This window comes from Peromyscus californicus, unplaced genomic scaffold (genome assembly GCF_007827085.1).
Source record: "Peromyscus californicus insignis strain IS unplaced genomic scaffold, ASM782708v3 Scaffold_4__1_contigs__length_199733344, whole genome shotgun sequence".
NCBI lineage: Eukaryota > Metazoa > Chordata > Mammalia > Rodentia > Cricetidae > Peromyscus > Peromyscus californicus.
In genome coordinates this window covers 167,263,121-167,290,123 of record NW_026294562.1, presented here as the reverse complement: position 1 = coordinate 167,290,123, position 27,003 = coordinate 167,263,121, and the positions used below count along the sequence as shown (strand labels likewise).

Sequence of the window (27,003 nt, the reverse complement as noted above, 5' to 3'; positions counted from 1 at the left end):
ATGCTGAAGGCTGCCTTTTAGCTCTCCATAAAAAGAGTGGCCCCACATCTACCCCAACACTGAGGACATGAAACTCCTCACACAATGGCTCCTAGGCCACTCTCCTGGGTCAGGAATTTGACTAATGACATTAGTGATAAAGGATTGCTCTTCATCCCTAGTCATCACTTAGCTGGTCTCTTTGTAGTCCTCAGAGACTGTCCACTTCCTTTGGGGAGTAAATCCCACCTTCTCAGAGCACTGAGGATACAGGGCAGACCAGATGCTCAGCTGGGTCTCTGTGTAACAAGGACACACAGGCAGGATGGAGGTTTCTTGTGTGCTGACAGACCCAAGGCCAGGACAGAGCAGATGTCAGGCCTGAGATGAGTGATTGTTCTCTGAGGGCCCGGGGATGCTTATCAGCCTTGTTGCTCAATGTGTTACTTGGAGGCTAATCATAAAGAAAGAAAAGATGAGAGGAATGTGGGACAGCCCTGAGAGTGGAAGGGACAGAGCAGTGCCTTGGACACAGATCCAACAACTGACAGCCCATTGTGGTCTGTGAAATACACCCGCCTAGGAGAGTGCTCATCTCTGAAGGAGGAAGGACAGAAGAGCCTGGGAGCTGTGTAGTAGCTGAATCTCTTCTCCTAATACGGAGAACAGCACAGTGAGAAGAGAGATGGTGGAGTCCTCAATGATTCCCTGCAAGGGCTGCACCCCCTGGCAGGGACTACTCTTCACAGGTAAGTGTACCCCCTCTCTGACTGTGGGGGTGGAGGAGAACTCAAGAGGACAGGATCCTGAGAGAAGACTAGGGGTTTCTGTTTGCAGTCATGGTGCAGAAGGTGCAGTAAGGGACAGAGACTCAGAATCCTGAAGCTCTCAGAGGACAGGAGGTGATGAGGGGAAGAGCAAAGCCCCAAACACTCCTCATTCAAAGGGAGTCCATTGGTTGCCATGTTCTGAAGCTTGATGTCCCCAATCATGGCACGGTGATTCCAAATAGAGGAGGAGGTCAGAGTGGCTTCATCACTCCAAATACTCCTTATGTGAGGAGAGCTATGGGAATAGCTATTCCTCAGGGAATAGCTCCCCTGAGGAGGGGAGCCAGGCAGAGAAGTGAGAAGATTATTCTGTGAAAAGGAAAGGACACAGTCAGAGGCTCTGAATAATGGAGGTCATGTTGCTCATCTCCATCAAGGAGGGTGGACACACCACCAGCCAGATGCCTCAACTGAGTTATGATCACACCTGCTCAATATTGATGCTTTTTTGAGAATTTTATTTTATTTTATTTTTCAGTATTATTGAATTCTACATATCAGCCACGGATTCCCTTGTTCTCCCCCCTCCCGTCACCTCCTCCTTCCCCCCAGACTACCCCCCATTCCCATTTCCTCCAGGGCAAAGACTCCCCCGTGTACTGAGATCAACCTGGTAGACTCAGTCCAGGCAGGTCCAGTCACCTCCGGCAAGGCTGAGCCAAGCGTCCCTGCATAAGCCCCAGGTTTCAAACAGCCAACGCATGCACTGGGCACAGGACCCAGTCCCACTGCCCTGGTGCCTCCCAAACAGATCAAGCCAATCAACTGTCTCACCCATTCAGAGGGCCTGATCCAGTTGAGGGCCCCTCAGCCATTGGTTCATAGTTCATGTGTTTCCATTTGTTTGGCTATTTGTCCCTGTGCTTTATCCAACCTCAGTCTCAACAATTCTTCCATATAAACCCTTCTCTTTCTTGCCAATTGGACTCCCAGAGCTCCACCCGGGGCCTAGCCATGGATCTCTGCATCCAGTTCCCTCAGTCATTGGATGGGGTTTCTAGCACGACAATTAGGGTGTTTGGCCATCCTACCACCAGAGTAGGTCAGTTCAGGCTGTCTCTCGACCACTGCCAGCAGTCTGTTGTGTGGGTATCTTTGTGGATTTCTGTGGGCCTCTCTAGCACTTTGCTTCTTCCTATTCTCATGTGGTCCTCATTTACCATGATCTCCTATTCCTTGTTCTCCCTCTCTGTTGTTGATGCAGCTGGGATCTCCCACTCCCCCAAGCTCTCTTTCCCTCGACCCTCGCCCTTTATTACCCCCACTCATGTCCAGGCTGTTCATGTAGATCTCATCCATTTCTCCATCTTTGGGCGATCCCTGTGTCTTTCTTGGAGTCCTGTTTTCCAGGTAGCCTCCCTGGTATTGTGAGTAGCAGTCCAGTCATCCTTGTTCCACATCTAGTATACTCCTATGTGTGGGAGCCCATTCTCAGGTTCCTCGTGGCTTTATCCAGCAGGTCCACATAGAGGATGATTAGGACAACAAGCCTGAGTGCAGGTGTCTGAGATGGTCTGCACTTGGCTGTGCTGGGGGAGGAGGTCTTTTGCTCCACCCCTTGGTGTCTCTATAAAAACCCTGGGGCAGAGACAGTCAGGGCCCGTTGGAATAGGTTCCAGGCCCTCTCGAGGCTATCCTTTATTTTCTATCTATTTATCTACACGATATTCTCCGCAATAAATCATTCTATCTAATATTTCCTACTGCTCGCACTCAAGAAAACTCTGGGGAACTGTGGGGATGGTGGGTAAATAGCCTACACATATGAGTGAGTACATACCATGTTTGTCTTTCTGAGTCTGGGTTACCTCACTCAGGATGATTTTTTCTAGATCCATCCATTTGCCTGGAAACCTCATGATGTCATTGTTTTTCTCTGCTGAGTAGTATTCCATCGTGTATATGTACCACATTTTATTTATCCATTCCTCAGTTGAAGGGCATCTAGGTTGTTTCCATGTTCTGGCTATTACAAATAATGCTGATATGAACATATCTGAGCAAGTGCCCTTGTGGTATGATTGAGCATTCCTTGGGTATATGCCCAAGAGTGGTATAGCTGGATCTTGGGGGAGATTAATTCCTGATTTTCTAAAAAAGTGTCATATTGATTTCCAAAGTGGTTGTACAAGCTTGCATTCCCACCAGCAGTGGAGGAGAGTTCCCCTAGATCCACATCCTCTCCAGCATAAGGTATCATCACTGTTTTTGATCTTAGCCATTCTGACAGGCGTAAGGTGGATCTCACAGTTGTTTTGATTTGCATTTCCCTGATAATTAAGAATGTTGAGCAATTCCTTAAATGTCTTCCAGTCATTTGAGTTTCCTCTGTTGAGAATTCTCTGTTTAGTTCTATAGCCCATTTCTTAATTGGACTGTTGGGCATTTTGATGTCTAATTTCATGAGTTCCTTATATATTCTGGATATCAGTCCTCTGTCAGATGTGGGGTTGGTGAAGACCTTTTCCCATTCTGTAGGCTGTCGCTTTGTCTTGTTGACCATATCCTTTGCTCTACAAAAGCTCTCAGTTTCAAGAGGTCCCATTGATTGAATGTTTCTCTCAATGTCTGTGCTACTGGTGTATATTTAGGAAGTGATCTCCTATGCCAATACATTCAAGACTACTTCCTACTTTGTCTTCTAGCAGGTTCAGAGTAGCTGGATTTATGTTGACGTCTTTGATCCACTTGGACTTAAGTTTTGCACGGTGATAGATGTGGATCTATTTGCAGCCTTCTACATGTTGATATCTAGTGATGCCAGCACCATTTGTTGAAGATGCTTTCTTTTTTCCATTGTACATTTTTGGCTTCTTTGTCAAAAATTATATGTTCATAGGTGTGCGGATTAATGTCAGGGTCTTCAATTCGATTCCATTGGTCCACATGTCGGTTTTTATGCCAGTACCAAGCTGTTTTTATTACTGTAGCTCTATAGTAGAGCTTGAAGTCAGGGATCATGATGCCTCCAGAGGTTGTTTTATTGTACAGGATTCTTTTGGCTATCCTGGGTCTTTTGTTTTTTCACATGAAATTGAGTATTATTCTTTCCAGGTCTGTGAAGAATTGTGTTGGTATTTTAATGGGAATTGCATTGAATCTGTAGATTGCTTTTGGTAAGATTGCCATTTTTACTATGTTAGTCCTGCCTATCCATGAGCATGGGAGATCTTTCCATTTTCTGACATATTCTTCAACTTTTTCAGGGACTTAAAGTTCTTGTCATATAGGTCCTTCACTTCCTTGGTTAGTGTTACCCCAAGGTATTTTATATGATTTGTGGCTATTGTAAAGGGTGATGTATCTCTGATTTCCTTCTCAGCCTCTTTGTCAATTGTATATAGGAGGGCTACTGATTTTTTTGAGTTGATCTTGTATCCTGTTATGTTGCTGAAGGTGTTTATAAGCTGTATCAGTTCCTTTGTTGAACCTTTGGGGTCACTCAAGTATACTATCATGTCATCTGCAAATAGGGAAAGCTTGACTTCTTCCTTTCCAATTTGTATTCCCTTCATCTCCTTATGTTGTCTTATTGCTCTGGCTAGAACTTCAAGTACTATATTGAATAAGTATGGGGAGAGTGGACAGCCTTGCCTCATTCCTGATTTTAGTGGAATCACTTTGAGTTTCTCTCCATTTAATTTGATGTTGGCTGTTGGCTTGCTGTAAATTGCCTTTATTATGTTTAGGTATGTTCCCTGTATTCCTGATAGCTCCAAGACCTTTATCATGAAGGGGTGTTGGATTTTGTCAAATGCCTTTTATGCATCTAGTGAGATGAACATGTGGTTTTTTTCTTTGAGTTTGTTTATATGGTGTATTACATTGACGGACTTTCGTATGTTAACCACCCTTGCATTCCTGAGATGAAGCCTACTTGATCATGGTGGGTACTTGTTTTGATGTGTTCTTGGAGTCTGTTTGCCAGTATTTTATTGAGTATTTTTGCATCAATGTTCATGAGGGAGATCGGTCTGTAGTTCTCTTTCTTTGTTGTATCCTTGTTTGGTTTAGGAATCAGGGTAATTGTAGCCTTATAGAAGGAGTTTGGTAATGATCCTTTTGTTTCTGTTATGTGGAACAATTTAGAGAGTATTGGTATTAACTCTTCTTTGAAGATCTGGTAGAATTCTGCACTGAAACCATCTGGTCCTGGGCTTTTTTTTGGTTGGGAGATTTTAATGACTGTTTCTATTTCATTAGGGGTTATTGGACTATTTAAATAGCTTATCTGGTCTTGATTTAACTTAGGTATGTGGTACCTATCCAGAAAATTATCCATTTCTTTTAGATTTTCATTTTCACATATGTGGGTGCCCTTGTGTTTGGGGCATAAATGTTCAGAATTGAAACTTCATCTTGGTGAATCTTTCCTGTGATGAGTATGTAATGCCCTTCTTGATCTCTTTTGATTGATTTTAGTTTGAAGTTTATTTTGCTGGATATCAGGATGGTACACCTGTAGCTAGAGTTTTCCTGCCTGGCCCACAGTCAGGGCAAATCTCTAGCTACAAATGGCGCCCAACATGGGGCACGAACCCACGACCCTGAGATTAAGAGTCTCATGCTCTACTGACTGAGCTAGCTGGGCAGTGGTGGTGTGTAGATGTAAACAACCTTCTTATTAAATAAGAAACACAGAACCAATGCAAAGAAGAAAGCCAAGAGGTCAGAGCTAAGAGCTAAAACCTTACCCTTCCTCCTGCAGTGGTCCTACCTCTCCAAACCAGAGCTACCCCTGTGTTAAAGTTTTTATATAGAGTTCCTGTCCTGCCGTCTCATTGGTTGTAAACCCAACCACATGACCACCTCCTCACGGCCTGTCTGTATAGGCCTCCAGGTTTTTCATGATTGGTATTGAGATTAAAGGCATGTGTATCCAATAATGGCTGTATCCCTGAACACACAGAGACTTACCCAGCTCTGCCTACCAAGTGCTGGGATTACAAGCTTACGCCACCACTGCCCTGCTTTCCTATGGCTTGCTAATAGCTCTGACTCCCAGGCAACTTTATTTATTAACATACAAATAACATTTTAATATAAATAAAATATCACCATATACACCCACTTGTTTCTTAAGATCATTTGATTGGAAAGTCTTTTCCCAGCCTTTTATTCTTAGGTAGTGTTTATTTTTGAATTTGAGGTGTGTTTCTTGTATGCAGTAGAAACATGGGTCCTGCTTCATATCCATTCTGTAAGCCTATGTCTTTTTGTAGATGAATTGAGTCCATTGATATTAAGGGATATTAATGACCAGTGATTGTTCATTCCTGTTATTTTTTGGTGGTAGTGTGTGTGTACTTCTCTTCTTTGGGGTTTACTGCTGTGGTTTTATCTATTGCCTATGTTTTCAAGGGTGTATCTGACTTCCTTAGGTTGGAATTTTCCTTCTAGTGCTTTCTGTAGGGCTGGGTTTGTGGATAAGTATTGTTTAAATCTGGCTTTGTCATGGAATGTCTTGTTCACTCCATCTATGATGATTGAAATTTTTGCTGGGTATATTAGTCTAGGCTGGCATCCATGGTCTCTTAATGTCTGCATTACATCTGTCCAGGTCCCTCTGGCTTTCAAAGTCTCCATTGAGAAATCAGGTGTTATTCTGATGGGTTTGCCTTTATAAGTCACTTGGCCTTTTTCCTTTGCTGCTCTTAATATTTTTTCTTTATTCTGTACATTTAGTTGTTTAATTATTATGTGGTGAGGGGACTTTTTTTGGGGGGGTCTAGTCTGTTTGGTGTTCTATAGGCTTCTTGTATCTTCATAGGCATTTCCTTCTTTAAGTTGGGAAAGTTTTCTTCTATGATCTTGTTGAATATATTTTCTGTGCCTTTGAGTTGGTATTCTTCTCCTTCCTCTATCCCTATTATTCATAGGTTTGGTCTTTTCATGGTGTCCCAAATTTCTTGGACACTTTGGGTCATGACTTTGTTGGCTTTAGTGTTTTCTTTGACTGATAAATCTGTTTTTTCTACCATATCTTCAACGCTGGAGATCCTCTCTTCCATCTCTGGAATTCTGTTGGTTATACTTGCATCTGAAGTTCCAGTTCATTTACTCAGATATTCTATTTCCAGAATTCCCTCTGTTTATGTCTTCTTCATTTTTTCTATTTCCCTTTTCAGGTCTTGGACTGTTTCCTTCATTTGTTTCATTGCTTTTTCTTGATTTTCTTTCAGTGCTTTATTGTTTTCTTCCAGGACTTTATTGTTTTCTTCTACTTTATTTGTCCTTTCCTCTAGTTTTTTATAGCATTCTTCCCATTTTTGTTTGTCTTTTCCTCTACACAAGCCTCTAGCTTCTTCATGATGTTATTCATAAGGCTGTTTTCTTCTGCTTCTTCCAATTTTTGATGTTCAGGTCTAGATGTTGGAGGAGGGCTAGGTTCTGGTGATGCTGTATTGCTCTTCATTTTGTTGTATGTACTTCTGCCTTGACATCTGCCCATCTCCTTGTGGTTCATTCTTGAACTTATCAGCGCACTTGGTCCAGACAGAGCTGACAGATTCAGGAAGTCTCTCTCTCTTGTCCAGATGGGAGCTCTCTTGTCCAGATGGGAAGTCCAGGGCAGGATGGGAGCTCTTTTCCAGATGGGAAGTCTGGGGCAGGATGGGCGCTGGGGGCTAGTCTCTAAGTCTCAGGAAGTGGCTGGGGTCTCGGGCGATGATGGACGTGGGGGCAGGGCTTGGAGATTACAGTGTCTGCCGGGGGTCTTGGAGAAGGGGAACCTTCCCGGTAGGGGTGGGGGAAGAAGGGATCCTGCCCGGTGGCCAGAACCTGGGGCCAAGTTGGGCAGGTCTTCCCTGGAGTGGCTGGTGCCCAGGGATGGGATCTTGGCTGAGCCCAGGCACTCACCTCTTGTCCAGAAGGGAAGTCCAGGGCAGGATGGTAGCTGGGGGCCAGTCTCTAAGTCTCAGGAAGTGGCTGGGGTCTTGGGCGCATGAGCGAGGGGGCAGGGCCTGGATATTGCAGGGTCTACCGGGGGTCTCTTTTCCAGATGAGAAGTCCATTAAGGGCAGGATGGGCGCTGGGGGCCGGTCTCTAAGTCTCAGGAAGTGGCTGGGGTCTCAGGCAATAATGGGCGTGGGGGCAGGGCGTGGAGATTGCAGGGTCTGGCGGGGGTCTTGGAGAAGGGCAGCCTTCACGGTAGGGGTAGAAGTGAACCTGCCCGGTGGCCAGAACCTAGGGCCAAGTTGGGCAGGTCTTCCCCAGAGTGGCTGGTGCCCAAGGATGGGATCTAGGCTGAGCCCAGGCCCTCACCGCTTGTCCAGATGGGAAGTCCGGGGCAGGAAAATATTGATTTTTTTTATCCCTTTCTTTCTAGCCTCCCTTTTAACCTGTTGGTACCGGCCCAATACTGCCCAAGTCATCATTGAATCAGTGCCTCTCCATGTGGTCGAAGGAGAAAGCAAATTTTTTCTTGTCCACAATCTGCCAGAGAATCTTTTAACCATATCCTGGTTTAAAAAAAGAGCAAATATGGACCATAAAATTGCGACCTACACACTGAAATACAATATTGCTGTGCCGGGGGCAGCACACAGTGGTAGAGAGACCGTGTACCCAAATGGATCGCTGTGGATTCAAAATGTCACCCATAAGGACACAGGAATCTATATACTACAAACCAGAAGTAGAAAAGTAAAAATTGTATCAACAAAATATACATACCTTCATGTGTACAGTAAGTAATTCTTTGTGAATTCTCCATGCTGGGTGGGGTTCAATCTACTGGACATGCACAGAAGTGTCAGAGCTGGCATGTATATACCTCCTCTCTGCACTATGTCCCCATGTTGAGGTTTGAGAATTTAATGCAGGACACATTAAATTGTGTAGAATAACTGCAGTAGAATAGAGCCCTTGCACACAAGAGAACGTGTGGTGGGTAACTCACCTAGGATATCATCCTCTGTCTAGACTCTTGGGGTTCTCACCAGGAATGTGTCCATGAGAAAGACCTTGAAGAAATCAACATTGGGCCTGATTGAGGATAACACTGGATCTTCGGGGAGAGGGGAGCACCAGGAATTCCTGGCTCCAGTCCTCTGTCCCAGACTCAATTCCAGGTGTCCATGAGAAGCATTTTTGGATTTTGACTTCCTATGATCAGGAACAGTGATTTCTACTAGCTCAAGTTTTGTGCCATGTGCACTGTCATGAGATCCATAGTTCGGCTAAATGCCCTGGACATCTTCTCCAGAGACTCAAAAGGAAAGCATAGCTGGACAGGTGCCCAGGGCATTAACAGTCCTGATAGGTTTATGAGACTTCACAGGAAGGTCAGGGTCATGAAGGAGTGGGACAGAGGACTAATGTCAGCCTGACAAGTGCTTGTCCTCTGTGGTTCAGCTCAGGGAGTTCTTTCAAGGAATTCTTTCTTTTTGGTAAATGTCTTTAAGGCCTGATCTCAACAGCTCCCCAGAGGTGAGCTGCAGTTCCCCCAGTGGTCACCAGGGGGAGAATCAGGACACACAATCAACATTCTGAAAAGTATTTCTCTAAAATGGAACTTACCTTGTATCCTGGCTCCCACCCCTCTCCCTGCAGACTGGAGGTCAGTGACACAGACTTCACAGACATACTCATTGCTTTCTGCATCTTCTGTAGTGCCAGGGGATCGTGTTGAGTATCAGACCTTATATATTTCCTTCGAGAAAGATAGGATAGCACACAGGGCAGACTGGGTGCCAGGTGGGATTCTCTGTTGTACATGGAGTGCAGAGGCTCACTCTTTGGTGCTGACAGTTCAAGGCCAGGACACAGCAGAGGGCAGCCCCAGGCTGAGCTGCTGTTCTCTCAGGGCACAGGGATGCTCATCTGCCCTTCTGATCACTGTGTGTTCTGGAGGACTGAGACATAAAGAGAGAAGTAGAGAGGGATATGGGGCAGCACTGAGTAGGAGACAGAGTAGGAGGGTTTTGAATAGCGAACCCCACAGCCCATGGAACTCTGGGAGATGCTCCATCCTGGGAGAGGGCTCAGTTCACATGAAGGAAGGATAGCAGAGCCTGGGAGGAGATGTGCCATAGAGCAAGGGTCTATCAGGCCACAGAGTCTAGGGATGCACCTTTGTTTCTCTCTGCAAAGAATCACGGACTCTCAGGGGCTGCTGATCACAGGTAAGGACACCATGAGTGGACAGCATATGGGAAAAGAGGGTTGACCTACCCTCTGGAGTCTCCTAAGGGAAGAAGGACCTGAGAGGAGTCTCAGTGTATGTAGAGAAGAAGGCAAAGCGTAGGCCAGAGGCTCAGCAGCAGGTAACTTACTCTTATCCTTGGTGAATCTGAAAAAGTAAGGGGGGTAGGGGATTGTTCTTACCCAAGTTTAATCAGCATGACGACAATAACTGAACACTGATGTCCTCACCTTGGCATCCTAAAGAAAATAATCAAGCTCATACTGATCAGTGACATGGCTCACTAGACACATGCATTTGCTTCAATGGCTGACATGCTGAGACTAATGAACACAAGTCCTCTGACATTCACCTAGGACTGTATCCTGCAGTCACACAGTGATCGTGAACACAAATACAAGTGAGTGTAAAAAATCAAAGCAAATGGAAACATTCAACTCTGTAATCCCAAACCTATGAATTTCTTAAACATTCATGGGAATACACGGGATATCATTCATTCATTCATTCATTCTCCACAGGTATCTGAGTTTTTCTAGGCACCATTTCTTTAAAAAAAATAAGATGAATCCAGGTTCTTACTATTCCCTAGTCCTAGTGTACTGGATTTAAAGAAAGCTAGAAGGTAAAGTCAGGTATTGACTAGATCCACAAGAAGAAAGAACATAAGAGTCAGAGAGTCAGGTGTCAAGGTCTGTAGAGAAGAGGACAGGGAGACATGTTCCCAACACCAATCTACTCTGATGTGAGCAGTAGTTTGAGGCTTTAAGATGGGGTCATGTTGACACATGAGCAGAGCGCCAGACAGAGGAAATGACATATGCAGGACACTGAAGACATGTAAGTCAGTAAATGACAGGAAGTCACTCACCCACACACCCAAGCTAAGCTATGGACACATCTACTCAGGACACAGGGCCTCATCTTAGCCAAATATAAAGGTCCAACTATTGATCAATCTCTACCTTCCTTTCCAGCCTCTCTTTTGAACTGTGGGCACCCTCTCACCTCTGCCAAGCCCTCTATTGAATCAGTGCCACCCAGAGTAACAGAAGGGTCAAGTGTTCTTCTAGTGGTTCACAATCTCCCAGAGAATCTTCAAGCCCTTTCCTGGTATAAAGGAATTAATGTGTTCAAGAACCATGAGATTGGCCAACACATAATAGCCAAGAATTCAAGTGTGCCAGGCCCTGCACACAGTGGTCGAGAGACAGTGTACAGCAATGGATCCTTGGTTCTCCACAATGTCACCTGGAAGGATGCTGGATTCTACACCCTATTAACTCTGACCACAAATATGACAGCTGAAGTAGCTCATGTGCAGCTCCAATTGGACAGTAAGTGATTCTTAAGATCATTCAGTCCTGGGGTGTGTGTGGACTCACAGGACTCTCTTGCTTCGTCTCTGCATACCTCCACTCTCAACTGTGTCCCCATTTTGGTGTTTTAGCACTTAGTGCAGGACACACATACCAGAGACAAATGGCCATAGATCAGACTCCTGCCCTCACTCCATCCTCAGAAAGGTGTGTGTGTGTGTGTGTGTGTGTGAGTGTGTGTGTGTGTGTGTGTGTGTGTGTGTGTGTGTGTGTGTGTGTGTGTGATGGGAAATGGTAAGTCTGTACAAGAACATTAGACTCAGTCTTGTCTTCTGGGGTTCTCACCATGAACATGATTCAGAATGAGACCATGCTGGCATCAGGCAGATCTTGCCATTCTCAAAGAGAGGTGAGCACCAGGAAGCCCTTGTTACATACTTCTGTCTGAGGATTGACTACAAATGATCCTGGGGACACTTAGTTCCTTATGTACCAGGTTTGGACTCTTACTTCCTTGTGGAGCTGACAGGGAATAATGATTTTTGAATATCCACATCTCATAGCATTTGAAACCAATCAGTGCATTGTCATGAGAGCCACATTCAAGGTGTGTCACCTGGTTCCCTCCTTCTGAGACTCAGCATGGAGAGCAGAGCTGGACATGTGCCCAGGCCAGCAGTCAACTGTCCTCATGGACTTATAAGACTCGGTCCCCAAGGTGAAGAAGAGAGGGCACAGATCCACCTGGCAAGTGCTTGTCCTCTGGGGTCCAATCCAGGAAATTCCTTCAGGCAACCAAATAGCAACAGGCTTTGCTGGTCTTGCCAGCTCCCAGACATGAGCTCCAGTCATCCTATCAATCTCCAGAGGGGTGATATTAGCTCACAGTCAAACTCTAGGATGTTTCTTTCCTGGAGAAGATGATAGAAACTTGTGTGATTTCTATTTCTGTCACTACAGACCTGAGGTCCCTCCTACAAGGCCATTCTGACCTATGGTTCTTTCTCTATGCTAGGGGATCATGTTCAGCCTCATTCCTTCTAGCATCTTCCATAGGGAAACAGAGGCTAACCACAGGGGAATAATCAAGCAAAGGATAGAGACATCCCTAAATTTTCTGGGTGGATATGGGCAGACCTGAGCTACACCTCAGCCAACAAAAGAGGCTGGAATTCATGTTTCCCTTTGAAACCCTCCAAAGCAGGTTGAGTCCACACCTTTCCAAGACATAGGTGACCTTCTCCAAACACAGGACATGGATTTCCTGATATAATACTTCCTGGATATCTATTCTGGATGAGACCACAAAGGATGACACTAGTGAAAAGTGATGAGTGTCTTTCCCCTGGCATCATTCAGGTGGTCCCTTTCCAGCCCTCACAGACATCCATCACTTTCTGACTGAGAGCTAATTCCACCTTCCCAGAGCATTGAGGACATGAGGACAACTGGGTTGACAGAGGAGTTTCTATGTCACAAAGAATGCATAGGAAGGACAGAGTTCTCCTCTTCGGTGCTACTACAGAGCCAAGGCCAGGACACAGCAGAGGTCAGACCTGGGGTAAGCTATTAGATTTTGGAGCACAGGGATGATTATTGGCCTGTTGCTCACTGTGTGGTCTGAAGGACTGAAACATAATGAAAGAGATTGGGGAAGAGAATCAACAAGCAATGCCAAGGGGGTGGGGAGACAGCAGTACCTTGTACAAAGACCCATCTACAGCCCAGGTGATTCTGGGAGGGGATTCTGACTGGTAGTAGGCTGAGCTCAGGGTGAGGCAGGGCAGTGGTGCTGTCTCCAGGACAGCAGATCTGACTCCAGGACAGTAGAGTTGATTCTGGGAAGGAGAAGTGACTCCATGACAGTGGAATGTGGTGGCAGTGCTGGATCCCTCGGAGACACCCCTGTTCCGAGGGATCAAGATCCCTACCTTGTTCAAGGAGCAGTATGGACAAGGGCTCATCTCATAAGTGAAGAGAGAATTCTCTGACAGTTTGTGGGAGTGGGCAGCTCAGGTCCTGGCTGGAGTCCTCAAGGAAGACAAGAGTCTGAAGGAGAATCAAGGTGTCTTCTTTCTCCCTTAGTGGAGATGACACAGAGATGCACAGAGGTTCAACAGCAGGAAGTTCTCAGTGAACAGGAAATGGTAAGGGGTAGGGATGAAAGCCAGATTGTTCTCTGTTCAATGGTAATCACATTGGCTGCTGTATTCTGAAGACTGATGTTCCCAACTATAACAGGGTGACACAGAAAAGAATTTGATCTGGGTGGGTCAGTGAGGTGTTTCAGTGAGTGAAGTCAAACTGTACCAGGCCCAATGACCTGTGTTTAATCCTCAGGCCCCATTTGGTAGAAGGAGAGTACTCTCTTAGTCCTCAAACCTGTTCTCTGCCCCACATACAAATACTGTGGCATGCACTGAGCCATATACTTATCTATGTAGGAATGCACATGTACACACACCAACGTGCATTCACACACACATACAGGGCATCACACAAAAACACATGAAATGGAAATAGATTTAAAAAATTAAATCAAACTGTGATATCATTTGGCCACAAAGCTGAGAGTTTCATAAATAAAACCCAGTACATGCTGGACCTTGGAATATTGATTGTTCATTCTCATGTTCATTCATTCATAATTCATTCATTCATTCTCCACAGGTGTCACATGAGAGAATAGCACATAAACAACAGAAAGCCAGAGAGTCAGTTGTCAAGGTCTATAGGGAAGCAGGTCAGGACGTCATCCCCCCAACAGCAATGTACGGTGAATGTCAGCAGGGGTCTGAGGGCACTGAGCCAGGACCCTGTTGACAACAGAGCAGATAGTGCCATACAGAGAAAATGACATGTGCAGGGACACTGAATGCGTAGAGGTCATGTGCTGACCTTCACCCAGTAGGACAGGAAGACGCTCACACACCTAGGCTGAGTAATGGACACATCTATTCAGGACACAGGGCCACAATTTAGGCAAATACAAAAGTTCTGCTACTAATGGATCTTTCTTCTCTTCTAGCCTTGCATTGTGGATACCAACCCACCTATGCCCGGCTCACTATTGAATCAGTTCCACCTAGAATTGCTGAAGGTGGAAGTGTTCTTCTCGTGGTTCACCATCTCCCAGAGAATCATCGATCCTTTTACTGGTACAAAGGAGTTATTGAGTCCAAGAAATATGAGATTGCCAGACATATAATAGCCATAAATTCAAGTGTGCTGGGTCCTGCACACAGTGGCAGAGAGACACTGTACAGCAATGGATCCCTGCTGCTCCATAGTGTCACCTGGAAAGATGCTGGATGGTACACTCTACACATTCCGTCCATAGATATGAAATCTGAAACAGCACATGTTCAAGTCCAGTTGGACAGTAAGTAATTCTTTGTGATTATTCAGTGTCCTGTGGAGTTTAGACACACAGCACAGGCTTTTCTGGCCTATACATAGTGTCTCCATGTTGGTGTTTAAACCCTTAGCGGAAGGCACACCTGATGGAGACAAATGTTGATAGATCACACTCCATCAGCGAATTCACCCCTGTATCAAGAAAGTCCTTGGCACAAAAGTAACTCAGCCGAAGATATCAGAATATGTTCAGTCTCATGGTGATCTCAATGCAAATTTCAGTTAGAAAGCCCCTGTAGGCATCAGTGAGGGGATCATTGAGGAAACCATGGTATCTTAACAGAGAAGTGAGCACCAGGAGGCCTGGCCACACTCCTCTGTGCTAGGCTCAACTACTAGTGATCATAGAGCTCATTTTGCCAGACTAGACTATTAATGCCTTGGAGAGCTAAATGGGAGCAATGCTTCTTGGCTGTACATGTCAAAATGGGGTATTCATTTTCTCCAAACATGAATTTCATAAATAAAATCTATGACCAGTTGCAGAGACCATGGAAGAGCAATGCCTATTAGATTTTTCTCGATTGTTTGCTCAGCCATGTCTCTTATAGCATCCTGGAACCTGAGTGTAGGAGTTGAACTGCTTTCCATGGGCTGGACCCTCCCACAGACCCATATGGTAGTGACATTTCCAATTGAGCCCCCTCATTCAAATCCACTGTAGCTTGTGTGAAGTTGACTTAAATTCAGCCATCCCAGTCTCTAAGTCTTTCCTAATACCTGAGCCAGCAATGATATCAGACTTCTCCTGGACCCCACCCAGTCCTAGACTTATGGGCTTCAGGGCAGAACAGCAAGGACATCTAGAAGGTGAAGTCAGGGGTTGACTGGAATCACAAAGGAAACTGAGAAAAAAAAAAACAAGAATGAAGATGAAGATGTGGGGTCTGTGGAGAAAAAGTTCAGAGGAGGCATAATCTCAACTTCAGTGTGCTAGGTGTGCACAGTGATTAACTGAGGGCAGGGAGGGGCAGCCATGGAGACACCCCAGGAGGGAGTTCCTTATAGAGGAGATGACATATTCTGGGGCACTGAGGGATTAGTGGTTATGTTGTTGACACCCACCAGGTGGGTTAGAAGCACCCACACCTGCATCTTCAGGGTGAGTGATGAATCCACCTGCCTAGGAAGAAGGTTGCCATCTTTCCACCAAACACAATGATCTTTGTGATAACTGTTTTTCTTGTGTGTTTCAGCCTCCCTTTCTGCTTGCTGCAAGGATGTCACTTCTGCCCAACTCACCATAGATCAGGTGCCACGGGATGCTGCTAAAGGGGAAAGCGTTCTCCTCCTTGTTCATAATCTGCCAGAAGATCTGCAAACCTTTTCCTGGTACAAATCAAAGTATAGCCTCCAGAATTGTAAAATCGCAGTATACAACAGAGCCATGAATTACCTCACCCAGGGTGCTGCCCACAGCAGAAGAACAACGGTGTACACCAATGGATCCCTGCTCCTCCAGCATGTCACCGAGAAAGATGCAGGAATGTACACACTACAGATTTTAAACAGAGATTTCAAAACTGAAAAAATACATGTACAGCTCCATGTGAACCGTAAGTGATTCCCTTTGGCCTCCACCTGCTGAGTGTGGCTTATCCTACTTCATACACTGGACTGTCAGGACTGAGCTGTGCCCACTTCCTCCCCACTACACTATGTCTCCCCCAACTGGGGTTTAAATCCTTACTGCAGGACACACATAGTTTGGAAAAACTGTAATGCATCAGAACTCCTCACCTGTCTTTACCTGCAGAGTAGAATACCTGTGCTGGGTAAACTCATCCACAGGTTGTCACCTTCAGTGCAGACCCTTGGAGCTCACACCATGCACATGATTCCTTTACGATTCTGTGAGGGTCAGGCAGGCCCTTGTTGAGGAATCCATGGGATCCTCACACAGAGCACTGGGAAGCCCTGGCTGCAAATCTCTGTCCCTGGATAGACTCCAGATGACATTTGGGAGCCTTCTGTCACTTATTGGTCTTAACTTTCTGTTAGAGCTGACAGGGAACAGGGTTTTATTGGTATGTGGAACCAGCTAGTGCACTGTCATGAGAGGTATGGCTAGACTAGGTCACCTAGATTGTCTTCACCAGAGACCACACATGGAGAGTATAGCTGGTCAGGTGGCCAGACCATTAACTAACTGTCCTGATGAATCACGAGACCTCACAGGAAAGCCAAGGTCCCCAAGGGGAGGGGAAAAAAGACACAATCCCTCCTTGAAAATGGTTGTCCACTGGGTCCAACTCTGGAATTCTCTCCTGCAGGCAAATAGTAAAAGAGATGCTGATCTGGACATCTGTGCAGTTTCTCTAGTTATCACTAGGTGGCTATAGAAGAACACAGAATCAACACAGAACCATGAGCTTAATGATAGTCTAGCTTCCATCCATGTCCCTTACAGACCTGGAGATTACTGCCAGTTTTCTTAGACCTACTGGTTCCTTCAGGTGTTTCTAAGTATAATTCCCAGGAGAGGGTCCTGTGTTACCACTCCTCACCACCTCCTGGCACATCCTTGAGGACTTATATTGTCAAAGGTCAGCAGCATCCCAGGAAGGACACAGAGAGACCCAAGGAATGGCTCAGCCATCACAGAAAGATGGAGGTCCCAGTGAACTCTCCCTAGGATGATGGAACCACTGCCGTCTCTGCAGAATTCACATCACCTCCTGCTCCACATCTCCATGAGTCTCCTACTAGGCTTCACGACAACATGCCCTGACTGGTGGCTCAATTGAGAATGAGTCTGTACCCTTTCCCAGTCATCACTCAGATGGTTCCTTTCCAGTACTCACATACTTCTGTGTCACCTTCCTGCAGGGAGTAAATCCCACCTTCTCAGAGCATTGAGAACAGGGCAGACTAGGCACTCAGCTAGGATTCTGTGTCATGAAGGACAGGTTGGTAGAACACAGCAGCGGAGAGCCCTGGTGTGAATTGTTGTTGCCCTAGGGCACAGAAATGATTATCAAACTTGTTGCTCATTGTATGGTCTGGAAGAGTGAAAAAAAATATAGAGAGATGTAGCTAGAGTTTTCCTGCCTGGCCCACATTGTTTTTTGTCTTTTAGGAGAATGAAGGTTAAGGAACAAACAAGGAAAGGCAGGTTACAAATCAGAAAACTTAAGTAAAGTGGTTCAAAGTCCTTATAATTCAGTTCAAAAATCAGAATTGTATGCTATTCTGTTGGTATTAATGGATTTTTCAGAACCTCTCAACATAGTAACTGACTCTCAGTATGCTGAAAGAGTAGTATTACATATTGAGACTGCAGAATTTATCCCTGATGCTTCAAAATTAACTTCACTATTTATTCAGTTACAAGATATAATCAGGAAAAGGAGTCATCCTTTATATATAACTCACATCCGATCCCATACTGGTCTGCCAGGACCTCTAGCACAAGGCAATGATGAGATTGATAAATTATTGATAAGAAATGTTCTGGAGGCCTCAGAATTTCATAAAAAAATCATGTCAATAGTAAAGGTTTAAAAAAGGATTTTTCCATAACCTGGCAACAAGCCAAAGAAATAATAAAGAAGAAGATGGGGCCCCACAACAACAACAATTCCACGTGGACAATAATAATATCACTAAGCTGACAAATATCATGTACAGAGAGAAGTTAACTGGGATACCAGGCAGGACTAAGAGTTGAAGGGACAGAGAATGGCCTTGCGCTTCCAGCCAGTCAGGAGGCTGAGCTCAGAGGAAGGAAGGCTGTAGGGATTGGGGTAAGTGCTGGACCAAAAGCTGTTCACCACAGAGGGAGGGCAGAGCAGGCTGTAGCCACCATGGAGGTTCACTGTGTGCTTCTCTGCAAAGGTTGCAGCCCCGGTAGTGGCTTCTGCTCACAGGTGAAGAGAACACTGCCTGATGGTGTGTGGGCAGGGAGCTCATAGACTAGCTAGAATCTTTTAAGGAGGAAAGTTGGGAAAACCTCCCTCAAGTTGTTTGCTGACTTCCATCTAGGTGCTGTGACCTGCATTCATGCATACACACAGGATGTCATCCACCTGCTCCTGCACAAACACTCACATTCACACCCACCCAGACCCACACACTGACTCCCCACACATGCAAAAGTTAATGTAAGCTGGAGTTGTAACTGGTGTCAGTAGCTCCACACATGAGAAGTTCATAAACACCTGGACTTGCAAATCCATGGACATTTGTTCTTCTATCCACCCACATTTTTCTGAGCCTTTCCAGGTCTTGGGTCTTCCAGAAACATCAAACTAATTTTTCAAAACATGGCTCCATCTCTAGTGAACTGGAAGATGGACCAGGAGGCCCATCTGTAAGTGAAGTCAAGGGTTGATGACATCCAGAGAGGGAAGCGATCAAAGAGGTCAGAATGTGATGACTGCATCTGTAGAGGAATAAGTAAGGGAAGGCACCCCTGAGGTTGTCAGACACTTCCACCCATTTCAGCTGAGTGATGAACCTAAGCTACTCAGTACACCAAAGACCAAGTTCTCAGTATTGATGAATTTGTCTCTCTTCTCTTCTATCTTCCCTTGTAGCCTGCAGGCGACCTCCAGTCCAGCTCACTATTGAGTCAATGCCACACAATGTTGTTGAAGGGGAAAATGCTCTCCTACTTGTTCATAATATCCCAGAGGACCTTCAGTCTTTTGTCTGGTACAAAGGGATACCAATTGACAACGAACACAAAATTGCCCAGAATGTAATAACCAGTAATAAGAGTATGCTGGGGCCCGCACACAGTGGTAGAGAGACTGTGTATCCCAATGGATCCTTGCTGCTCCAAAATGTTGCCCAGGAGGACACTGGATTCTACACCCTAAGAACATTAAATGCACAGTTTGAAACTCAAGAAGCACATGTGTACCTCCACATATACAGTAAGTGATTCTTTTGAGCCTATGAGTTCCTGTGGGGTTGATTTCTCTTTATACACACACAATACTGTCCATTGTGGACTGAAGACCTCCTCTCTACATTGTGTCTCCATATTGGGGTTTGAGTACTTAGTACAGGACACACATCAGGTAGACATAGTAATGTGGACCAGCATCCATCACCTGACTACAGCTACAGAGGAGGATATGTGCTGGGTAACTGAGCCCAAGGATGTCAGTTAGCCTCAGAATATTGGGGCTCTCGCCAAGATCATGGTTTTGAGAAAGATCTTTTGGGAGTCTGGTCTGGTCTATCTTGCAGATTTGTGGTTTCATCATAGTGAGGTGAGCAATAGAAAGTCCTGGTCCCAGACCTCTGTTTCAGACTCAACCCCAGGTGACCAAGGAGAGCTTTTCTCCAGAGCCAGAGTTTGATTTCCTGTTACAAATGCCAGGTAATAAGGCTTTACTGACTTTCCAAGACCCATAGTGTGTGACGCCAGCTGTGCAGTGACATGAAGCTACAGTTAGGTGAGTCTCCTATTCAGTGGACAGGTGCCTGGACATGTTAACTCTTCTGATGACGGGCTTAAAATACTTCACGAGAACGTTAGGTTTTCCCAAGGGAGGGACAGAGGAGACAGTTCTCTAAGCAGCTCCTTGTCCTCAGGGGTCCAGCATAGGGAATTCTCTGCTGCAGGCAAATAGTAAGAGATACTGCTGACTAGAGCAGCTCCCCCATCCAAACGTCATGCCATTGCTCATAACTAAGTTTAACCCAGACACAAGACAATGACCATGAACTGTGTGCACTAGACAAGGGAACAGAGACCCAGGAAACCCAGAGGCTGAATCAGGATCACACAAGCCATGAGTGGCAGATCCAAACTACAAGAAAACTGTCTAATATCATAACCTCAATTTCTCCACCCCAGAGGCTTTATTAAATATCTGTTGCCTACAGAGGAGGCTGTTGAAATCTCTGAAGGGCTATTGTAATTTCCCCCTCCTTTTTTGCTTCACAGAGCCTGTGACACTGCCCTTTATCCGAGTCACCAGCACCAAAGTTACAGTGCAGAGCTCTGTTGTGTTCACCTGCCTCTCAGCTGACACTGGAATCTCCACCCAGTGGATCTTCAATAACCAGAATCTGCAACTCACAGACAGGATGACCCTGTCACCGAAAAAGTGCCGACTCAGCATAGATCCTGTGACGATGGAGGATGCTGGAGAGTATAAGTGTAAGGTCTCCAACCAAGTCAGTTCAAGGACCAGTCCCCCAGTCTATCTGGATGTGATGAATGAGTGACCTCGCTGCTCTCACACTATAGCAGAGTAGGGGCATTTCTTTGTCAATGGGGTACAACAAGGAGAAAAATTTGGTGGTAGAAATGGTCAATTACTACGCAGGTACAGCTGGCTTGGTGGCTCATGGCTGTAATCCTGGCATAAACGTGTGTCTAAAGACAGGCCAGGATATAAACAGAGACTTGGTTTGCAAAAGGGAAAAGAAGACATCAATACAGTAAACAGAATTGCAAAGGAGATAAGAGCTTGGGTTTTGGATTAAATATATAGACAATTCTCAGAATCCATGGAAATTCATTTCATGAACCCCCAAACTTCTGGATGCTCTGCGTCCCCTGTTAACATGCTGCAGTGTTTGCATGAAGATAAATGCATCCTCTCCTGTATCCAAATGCATTCCATGTAGAACTCATTCACACTATGCTGCCTAGACAACAGTCATTTATGTGAAGTGAGGAAGAGTGACAGGAGAAGGGACTGTCCTTTTCCCACACAGACATAACTTGTTACTAAACAGTTTTGATCCACAGTTTATTTTAGGTACACATGTGAAAAAACATGACATGTCAAAAGGCTGACCTGGACTGCTTCTAACTTGAGAGTGGCATTGACAGGGTGACATTACACAAGGTTCCTTTTCCTGTCAACACTTTTTGAGACATATATGGGATTTCCCATTTGGCCATTTTGAAGTGGGCAACTAAGTGGCATGAACATATGGATATGTTCATGTGACCATCACCATTGTCCATTCCCAAAGCTTGTTAATCCAGTCCCATTCCCTCCAGGCCTGTGCAACCACATCTATTTCTTTCTCTATACTTGTGACAAAACAGTATATCCGATTATTTGCAGTCAATATTAATTTACAGAAGGACAGCTAAGATGGGTGGGTGTGCTCACCAGTTTCACAAATTTCTGTAGAATCTTAAGGATCTTCTACAGATAACTTCAAGTCATCTACAGACATATTACAGCTGATTGATGGACCACGTTCACTTCTTTGTCTTGTCTAATTGTTCTGTCTAGGACTCCTAAGGGAATACTGAACAGATGTGGCCACAGCAGCATCCTTGTGTTGATCCAGGTCTTACAGGAAAAGCTCAGTGTCCCCCGAATACAGAATTGGCTGTATGATTTCATGTGTTCCCCAAATGCACTGGAAATTATTCTATTCCTATGTTGCCTGTTTCATTCTTAACAACTGTTCATTTTAGCTGGGGGTGGTGGCACTCACCTTTAATCCCAGCACTTGGGAGGCAGAAGTAGGCAGATCATCTCTGTGAGTTTGAGGGCAGCTTGGTCTACAAAGGGAGTTCCAGGACAGCCAGGGCTACACAGAGAAATCCTGTCTTGAAAAACCAAACCAAACAAAAAGACTGTTCATTTTTGTGAAATGGCATCAGTTTTGTGTTTCTTCATGCTTCTATCTCTGTAGGTTCTGGGCTTCTTGGAATGTGTCTGTTTCATCTAGGTCAGTCAACAATTAGCAAGTAACTACTGAGTACTCATGGAATTCTTAGAATTCAGAAAATGGAATATAAGGTGTCAATATTCACTTCTAATGTTAATAATGTTAATCTTTTTAAAATAAAGCAAATCAGATTAAAGTTTGTCAAAAGTGTTAATCACTTCAAAGAACCAACTTTTGATCCACTGATTTTGTAAAAGATTATTATTGATTTGTATTATTATTCATCCCAACAGGAAGTCAAGTAGAGACTATGGAGGAATGATGCTTCTTGGCAAATGCTCCATGATTTTCTTAGTACCTTCTCCTTGTATAGCCTAGAACAACCTGCCTGGGATTGGCAATATCCAAGGTGTGCTGGATTCTCACACATCAATTTGGAACAAGTAAATAGTCCCCATACATACCCACAGGCCAACTGAAGGAGGCAATTACTGAGGTTCCTCAGGTGTCTAGATCTTATGTTATGAGCTACAACAAAACAAGCACACATGCTGAACACACCAGGTCCATCATTCCAGTTTCAGCAAGTTATTTCTTTTATGTTCTATATGTCATATAATCACTATCCATTTGAAAAGCTCACTACATGGTCCACACATACTAGAGAAGAGACATTAAAGCCCATGGAAAAAGGTGGTTCTGTTAAAAGCCTATTCTAATCTTCATATGCTTAGATGATTCCTAGATCCATCTTCATCCTTAGGTAGCCAGTGGCTTATGTCAGTCATCATGAACCACCTGAGCAGAATGGCTCATGTTGTGGTCCACCTGGACCACTGATCTGAAAGCAGGCCTGCTGCTGGTCTCCTGGTGGAGATTTCTGTTCACACATCAAGTCCTGAGGATAGATTGTGAGGTGACCTAGTGAAGCCACACGGGAACTCTAATCATCACCTATCTTTAGTACAGTCTTAGACAGCAAAGGTTTGGAGGGCACTGGATCATAGTGCAGTGACATTCAGTGCATTTTGAGAGACACAGCACTTTAGGCTGTATGAACCCTTAGAGTTGTCTTTCACCAAGCTCTGTAGCTTCTATCCCATGTTACAAGTCTGTTTCTCTCTTATAACAAGGAGGGCCCACCATCTTAGAGCACTCAGATTTCCTTTCATCTCCTGTGATTTACCTTCTTACTTACTTCATACTCTGGATGACAGGGACAGGCCAACACTAGTTGAATGAGACCCTTGCAAGTGTCAGAGGTCCCACACAGGGCAATCTCCTCTCTGTTGTCTACACTGCACTGTTACATACAACCACAAGAACAACTCCCACTCAGTGGAGAGTGAGGGCTTGTTAGCATAAACCTGTGAACCTGAGTCTGAGGATATAAACTACTTATGGTGAGTAAGTTTTCAGAACCTTTAAAGAGTGTCAGGTTGAGGCTGTCTGAGATCAACAGGGTTTTCAATTTTCCTAGTGTCTTTAGGACTGACTCGGAATGGTATGAGTGTGTAACCTGGCACCCCAGTCAACATAAATGTTACCTGTGAGTAAATTTTCTTTTTAATAATTATTAAGAAGTTTTCCATTCATTTTACATACCAAACCCAGATACCCCTGTCCTCCCTTCTCTTATCTCCCAGCCTTCCCCACCTGACCCACCCCCTATTCCCACCTCCTGCAAGGCAATATCTTCCATGGGGAGTCAGCAGAACCTGGTACATTCAGTTTAGGCAGGTCCAAACCTCTCCTCCCTGCACCAAGTCTGTGCAAAGTACCCCACCATAGGCACTCTGCTCCTCAAAGCTGGCTCATGCACCAGGGATGTGTCCAGATCCCACTGCCTGGAGGTCCCCTAAAGCAGTTCAAGCTAAACAACTGCCTTGCCAATCCAGAGGGCCTAGTCCAGTATGATGGGGGCTCCTCAGCTCTTGGTCACTAGTTTGGCTGGCTGTCTCTGTACATTTTCACATCATGATCGCCATGTCCCTTGCCCACAGAATCCCTCCTCTCTCTTATCGATTGTACTGGTGTCTGGCCAGGGATCTCGGCATCCACTTCCATCAGTCACTGGATGAAGGCTCTATGATGACAGTTAGGGTATTCATCCATCTCATTACCAGAGTAGGCCAGTTCAGTCCCTCTCTCATCTATTGCTAGTAGTCTAAGGAGGGGTCATCCTTGTGGATTCCTGAAAACTTCCCTAGCACTCTGTATCTCCCAATTCCCACGATGTCTTCATCTATCATGGTATCTCTTTCCTTGCTCTCCCACTTTGTCCCTGTTACATCTCAAACCTCCCATTCCCCTATGTTCTCATGCCCCATCCCATGCCCTCCATTACCTGCCTTTACCCCCAGTTTGCTAATGTAGATCTCATCTATTTCTTCTTCATTGGGTGATCCATGTGTCCTTCTTACAGTCTTCCCTGCTCGGTAGCCTCTCTGAAACTGTGGGTTGCAGTCTGGTTATCCATTGTTTACATCTAGTAACCACTTATGAGTGAGTACATACCATGTTTGTCCTTCTGAGTCTGGGTTACCTCACTCAGGATAATATTTTCTAATTCCATCCATTTGCCTGCAAATTTCATGATGTCATTGTTTTTCTCTGCTGAATAGTTCTCCATTGTTTATATGTACCACTTTTTTTAAAAAATCCATTCTTCAGTTGAAGGGCATCTAGATTGTTCCCAGGTTCTGGCTATTATGAATAATTCTGCTATGAAAATAGTTGAGCATGTGTCCTTTTGGTATGTTTAAGCATTCCTTGTGTATATGTCCAAGAGTGGTATAGCTGGGTCTTCTGGAAGATTGATTCCCAATTTTCTGAGATACCACCATACTGATTTCCAAAGTGGCTGTACAAGTTTTCACTCCCATCAACAGTGCTCCCCTTGCTCCACATCCTTTCCAACATAAGCTATCTTCAGTGTTTTGATCTTAGCCATTCTAAGAGGTATGAGAGGGTATCTCAGATTCCTTTTGTTTTGTATTTCCCTAATGACTAAGGATGTTGAGCACTTCCTTAAATGTCTTTCAGCCATTTGAGATTCTTCCACTAAAGAGTTTTTGTTTAGCACTGTGCCCATTTTTAAAATTAGATTGTTAGGTATTTTGATGTCTAGTTTCTTGAGTTCTTTATATATTTTTAAGACCAGCCCTCTGTCAGATGTGGGGTTGGTAAGGATCTTTTCCCATTCTGTAGGCTGTCATTTTTGTCTTATTGACCATGTCCTTTGCCCTACCATAGCTTCTCAGTTTTAAGAAGTCCCATTTGTTAATTGTTTGTCTCAGTGTCTGTGCTACTGGTGTTATATTTAGGAAGTGATCTCCTGTGCCAATAGATTCAAGAGTACTTGCTACTTTCTCTTCTATCAAATACAGTGTAACTAGATTCATGAGGTTTTTGATCTACTTGGACCTTAGTTTTGTGCATGGCAACAGATACAAATCTATTTGCAATCTTGGACATGTTTACATCTAGTTACGACAGCACCATTTGTTGAAGATGCTTTCTTTTTTCCATTGTACAGTTCTTGCTTTTTGTCAAAAATCAGGTCTTCATATAACCTGTGAGTAATTTTTATTCCTTCATGGCTACAACTGTGTTATTACACAGGGACAGAGACAGACTCCTCAGTTCCTTTTGGTCTCATGAGATGAAACCACCTCTACCAACACCTAGGCTGGCCATGTCATCCTGTGCTTGCTCATGCACATCAATCCATGCAGGAGCCAAGTATGACATAGGGGGACTTCTCCTTTCTGACAAACCTTAGAGTTACCACCTGTGATGGAGAAATGTGACATCTCAGTCACAGATTCACTTAACACATGTGATTGTAGTTGGACATATTTTGTATGTATGATGCACTGGTGTTGGAATCCTGGCTGTTGAGGTTAGTATAGAAGCACTTGACTACTTCAGTACACTCCTAGTAATCAATTTGGTGACAATTTTGGAGGTGAGCATGGCTTTCAGAGCTGCTGTGGCCTTCTAAAGGCAAGAAATCCTATTTCTCTCTGGTGACTCCACATTTAGATTTGTTCTGTTTACTCCATAAATGTTCCCACCTCCTAAAATATTTACTCAGGCATGCATTAGTTTTATTTCTGTTTCTTGGACATAAAACACCATGTCCAAGTCAGTGTGTGAAGAAAATAATTATTAGGGTTTATGGTCCATCATGTCAGGGATGTACTTCAGCAAGCTGAAGGCATTGTGGTTGGAGCAAGAAGCTGAGGGCTCACCTCTTGAACTGTTAGCACAAATCAGAGAGACTAAATATTGCAGACCATGAGAAACGGGCTCCCATGCTCCATTCTGGGTAATAAAAGGAATGACTCAGAGTAGCAGGGGATAGGAAGCCTTTTGTCCTAGGGTATTTAAGAATAAGTTTTAGTCTATCTATGACTGGTGTAATAAGGAAACACACATGCTTTCTGATGTTAACTTTCTCTTTTACTTCATCTTAAAAATGGTCTCTGACTCTTTGTGTCTCTACATAGCTACATGTCTCCACAGTGCTGTACACAGCTACATATCTCTACATACATACATCTTTTCACATGGCTGCACATCTTTCTTTTACATACATTTCTCTTCTACATCTCTTTTCTACAGTTTCATCTTTACATAGCTCTCTCCCATACAGAACTTTACACAGTTCTTAGGCATAGCTCCTCTATGTAGCAGCAGCTCTTTCATA

General features: G+C 44.6%; 1 protein-coding gene across 1 annotated transcript; it reads left to right on the top strand.

Moving 5' to 3' along the window:
* The first annotated feature begins 664 nt into the window (after positions 1 to 664).
* Positions 665 to 20,876, top strand: LOC128095144 (carcinoembryonic antigen-related cell adhesion molecule 3-like). Its single transcript, XM_052713879.1, has 7 exons — positions 665 to 728; positions 8,137 to 8,496; positions 10,932 to 11,291; positions 14,302 to 14,655; positions 15,887 to 16,246; positions 19,229 to 19,570; positions 20,593 to 20,876. The coding sequence occupies exons 1-7, from the start codon at positions 665 to 667 to the stop codon at positions 20,874 to 20,876; spliced, it is 2,124 nt and encodes a 707-aa protein (XP_052569839.1).
* The last annotated feature ends 6,127 nt before the right edge of the window (positions 20,877 to 27,003 follow it).

Bases quoted from the DNA above. Each gene is read 5' to 3' on its own strand.
- LOC128095144 (XM_052713879.1), top strand. From the start codon at position 665: ATGGTGGAGTCCTCAATGATTCCCTGCAAGGGCTGCACCCCCTGGCAG. The intron at 729-8,136 runs GTAAGTGTACCC...CTTTCTTTCTAG, and splicing joins GCAGGGACTACTCTTCACAG to CCTCCCTTTTAACCTGTTGG. The intron at 16,247-19,228 runs GTAAGTGATTCC...CTTCCCTTGTAG, and splicing joins TGTACAGCTCCATGTGAACC to CCTGCAGGCGACCTCCAGTC.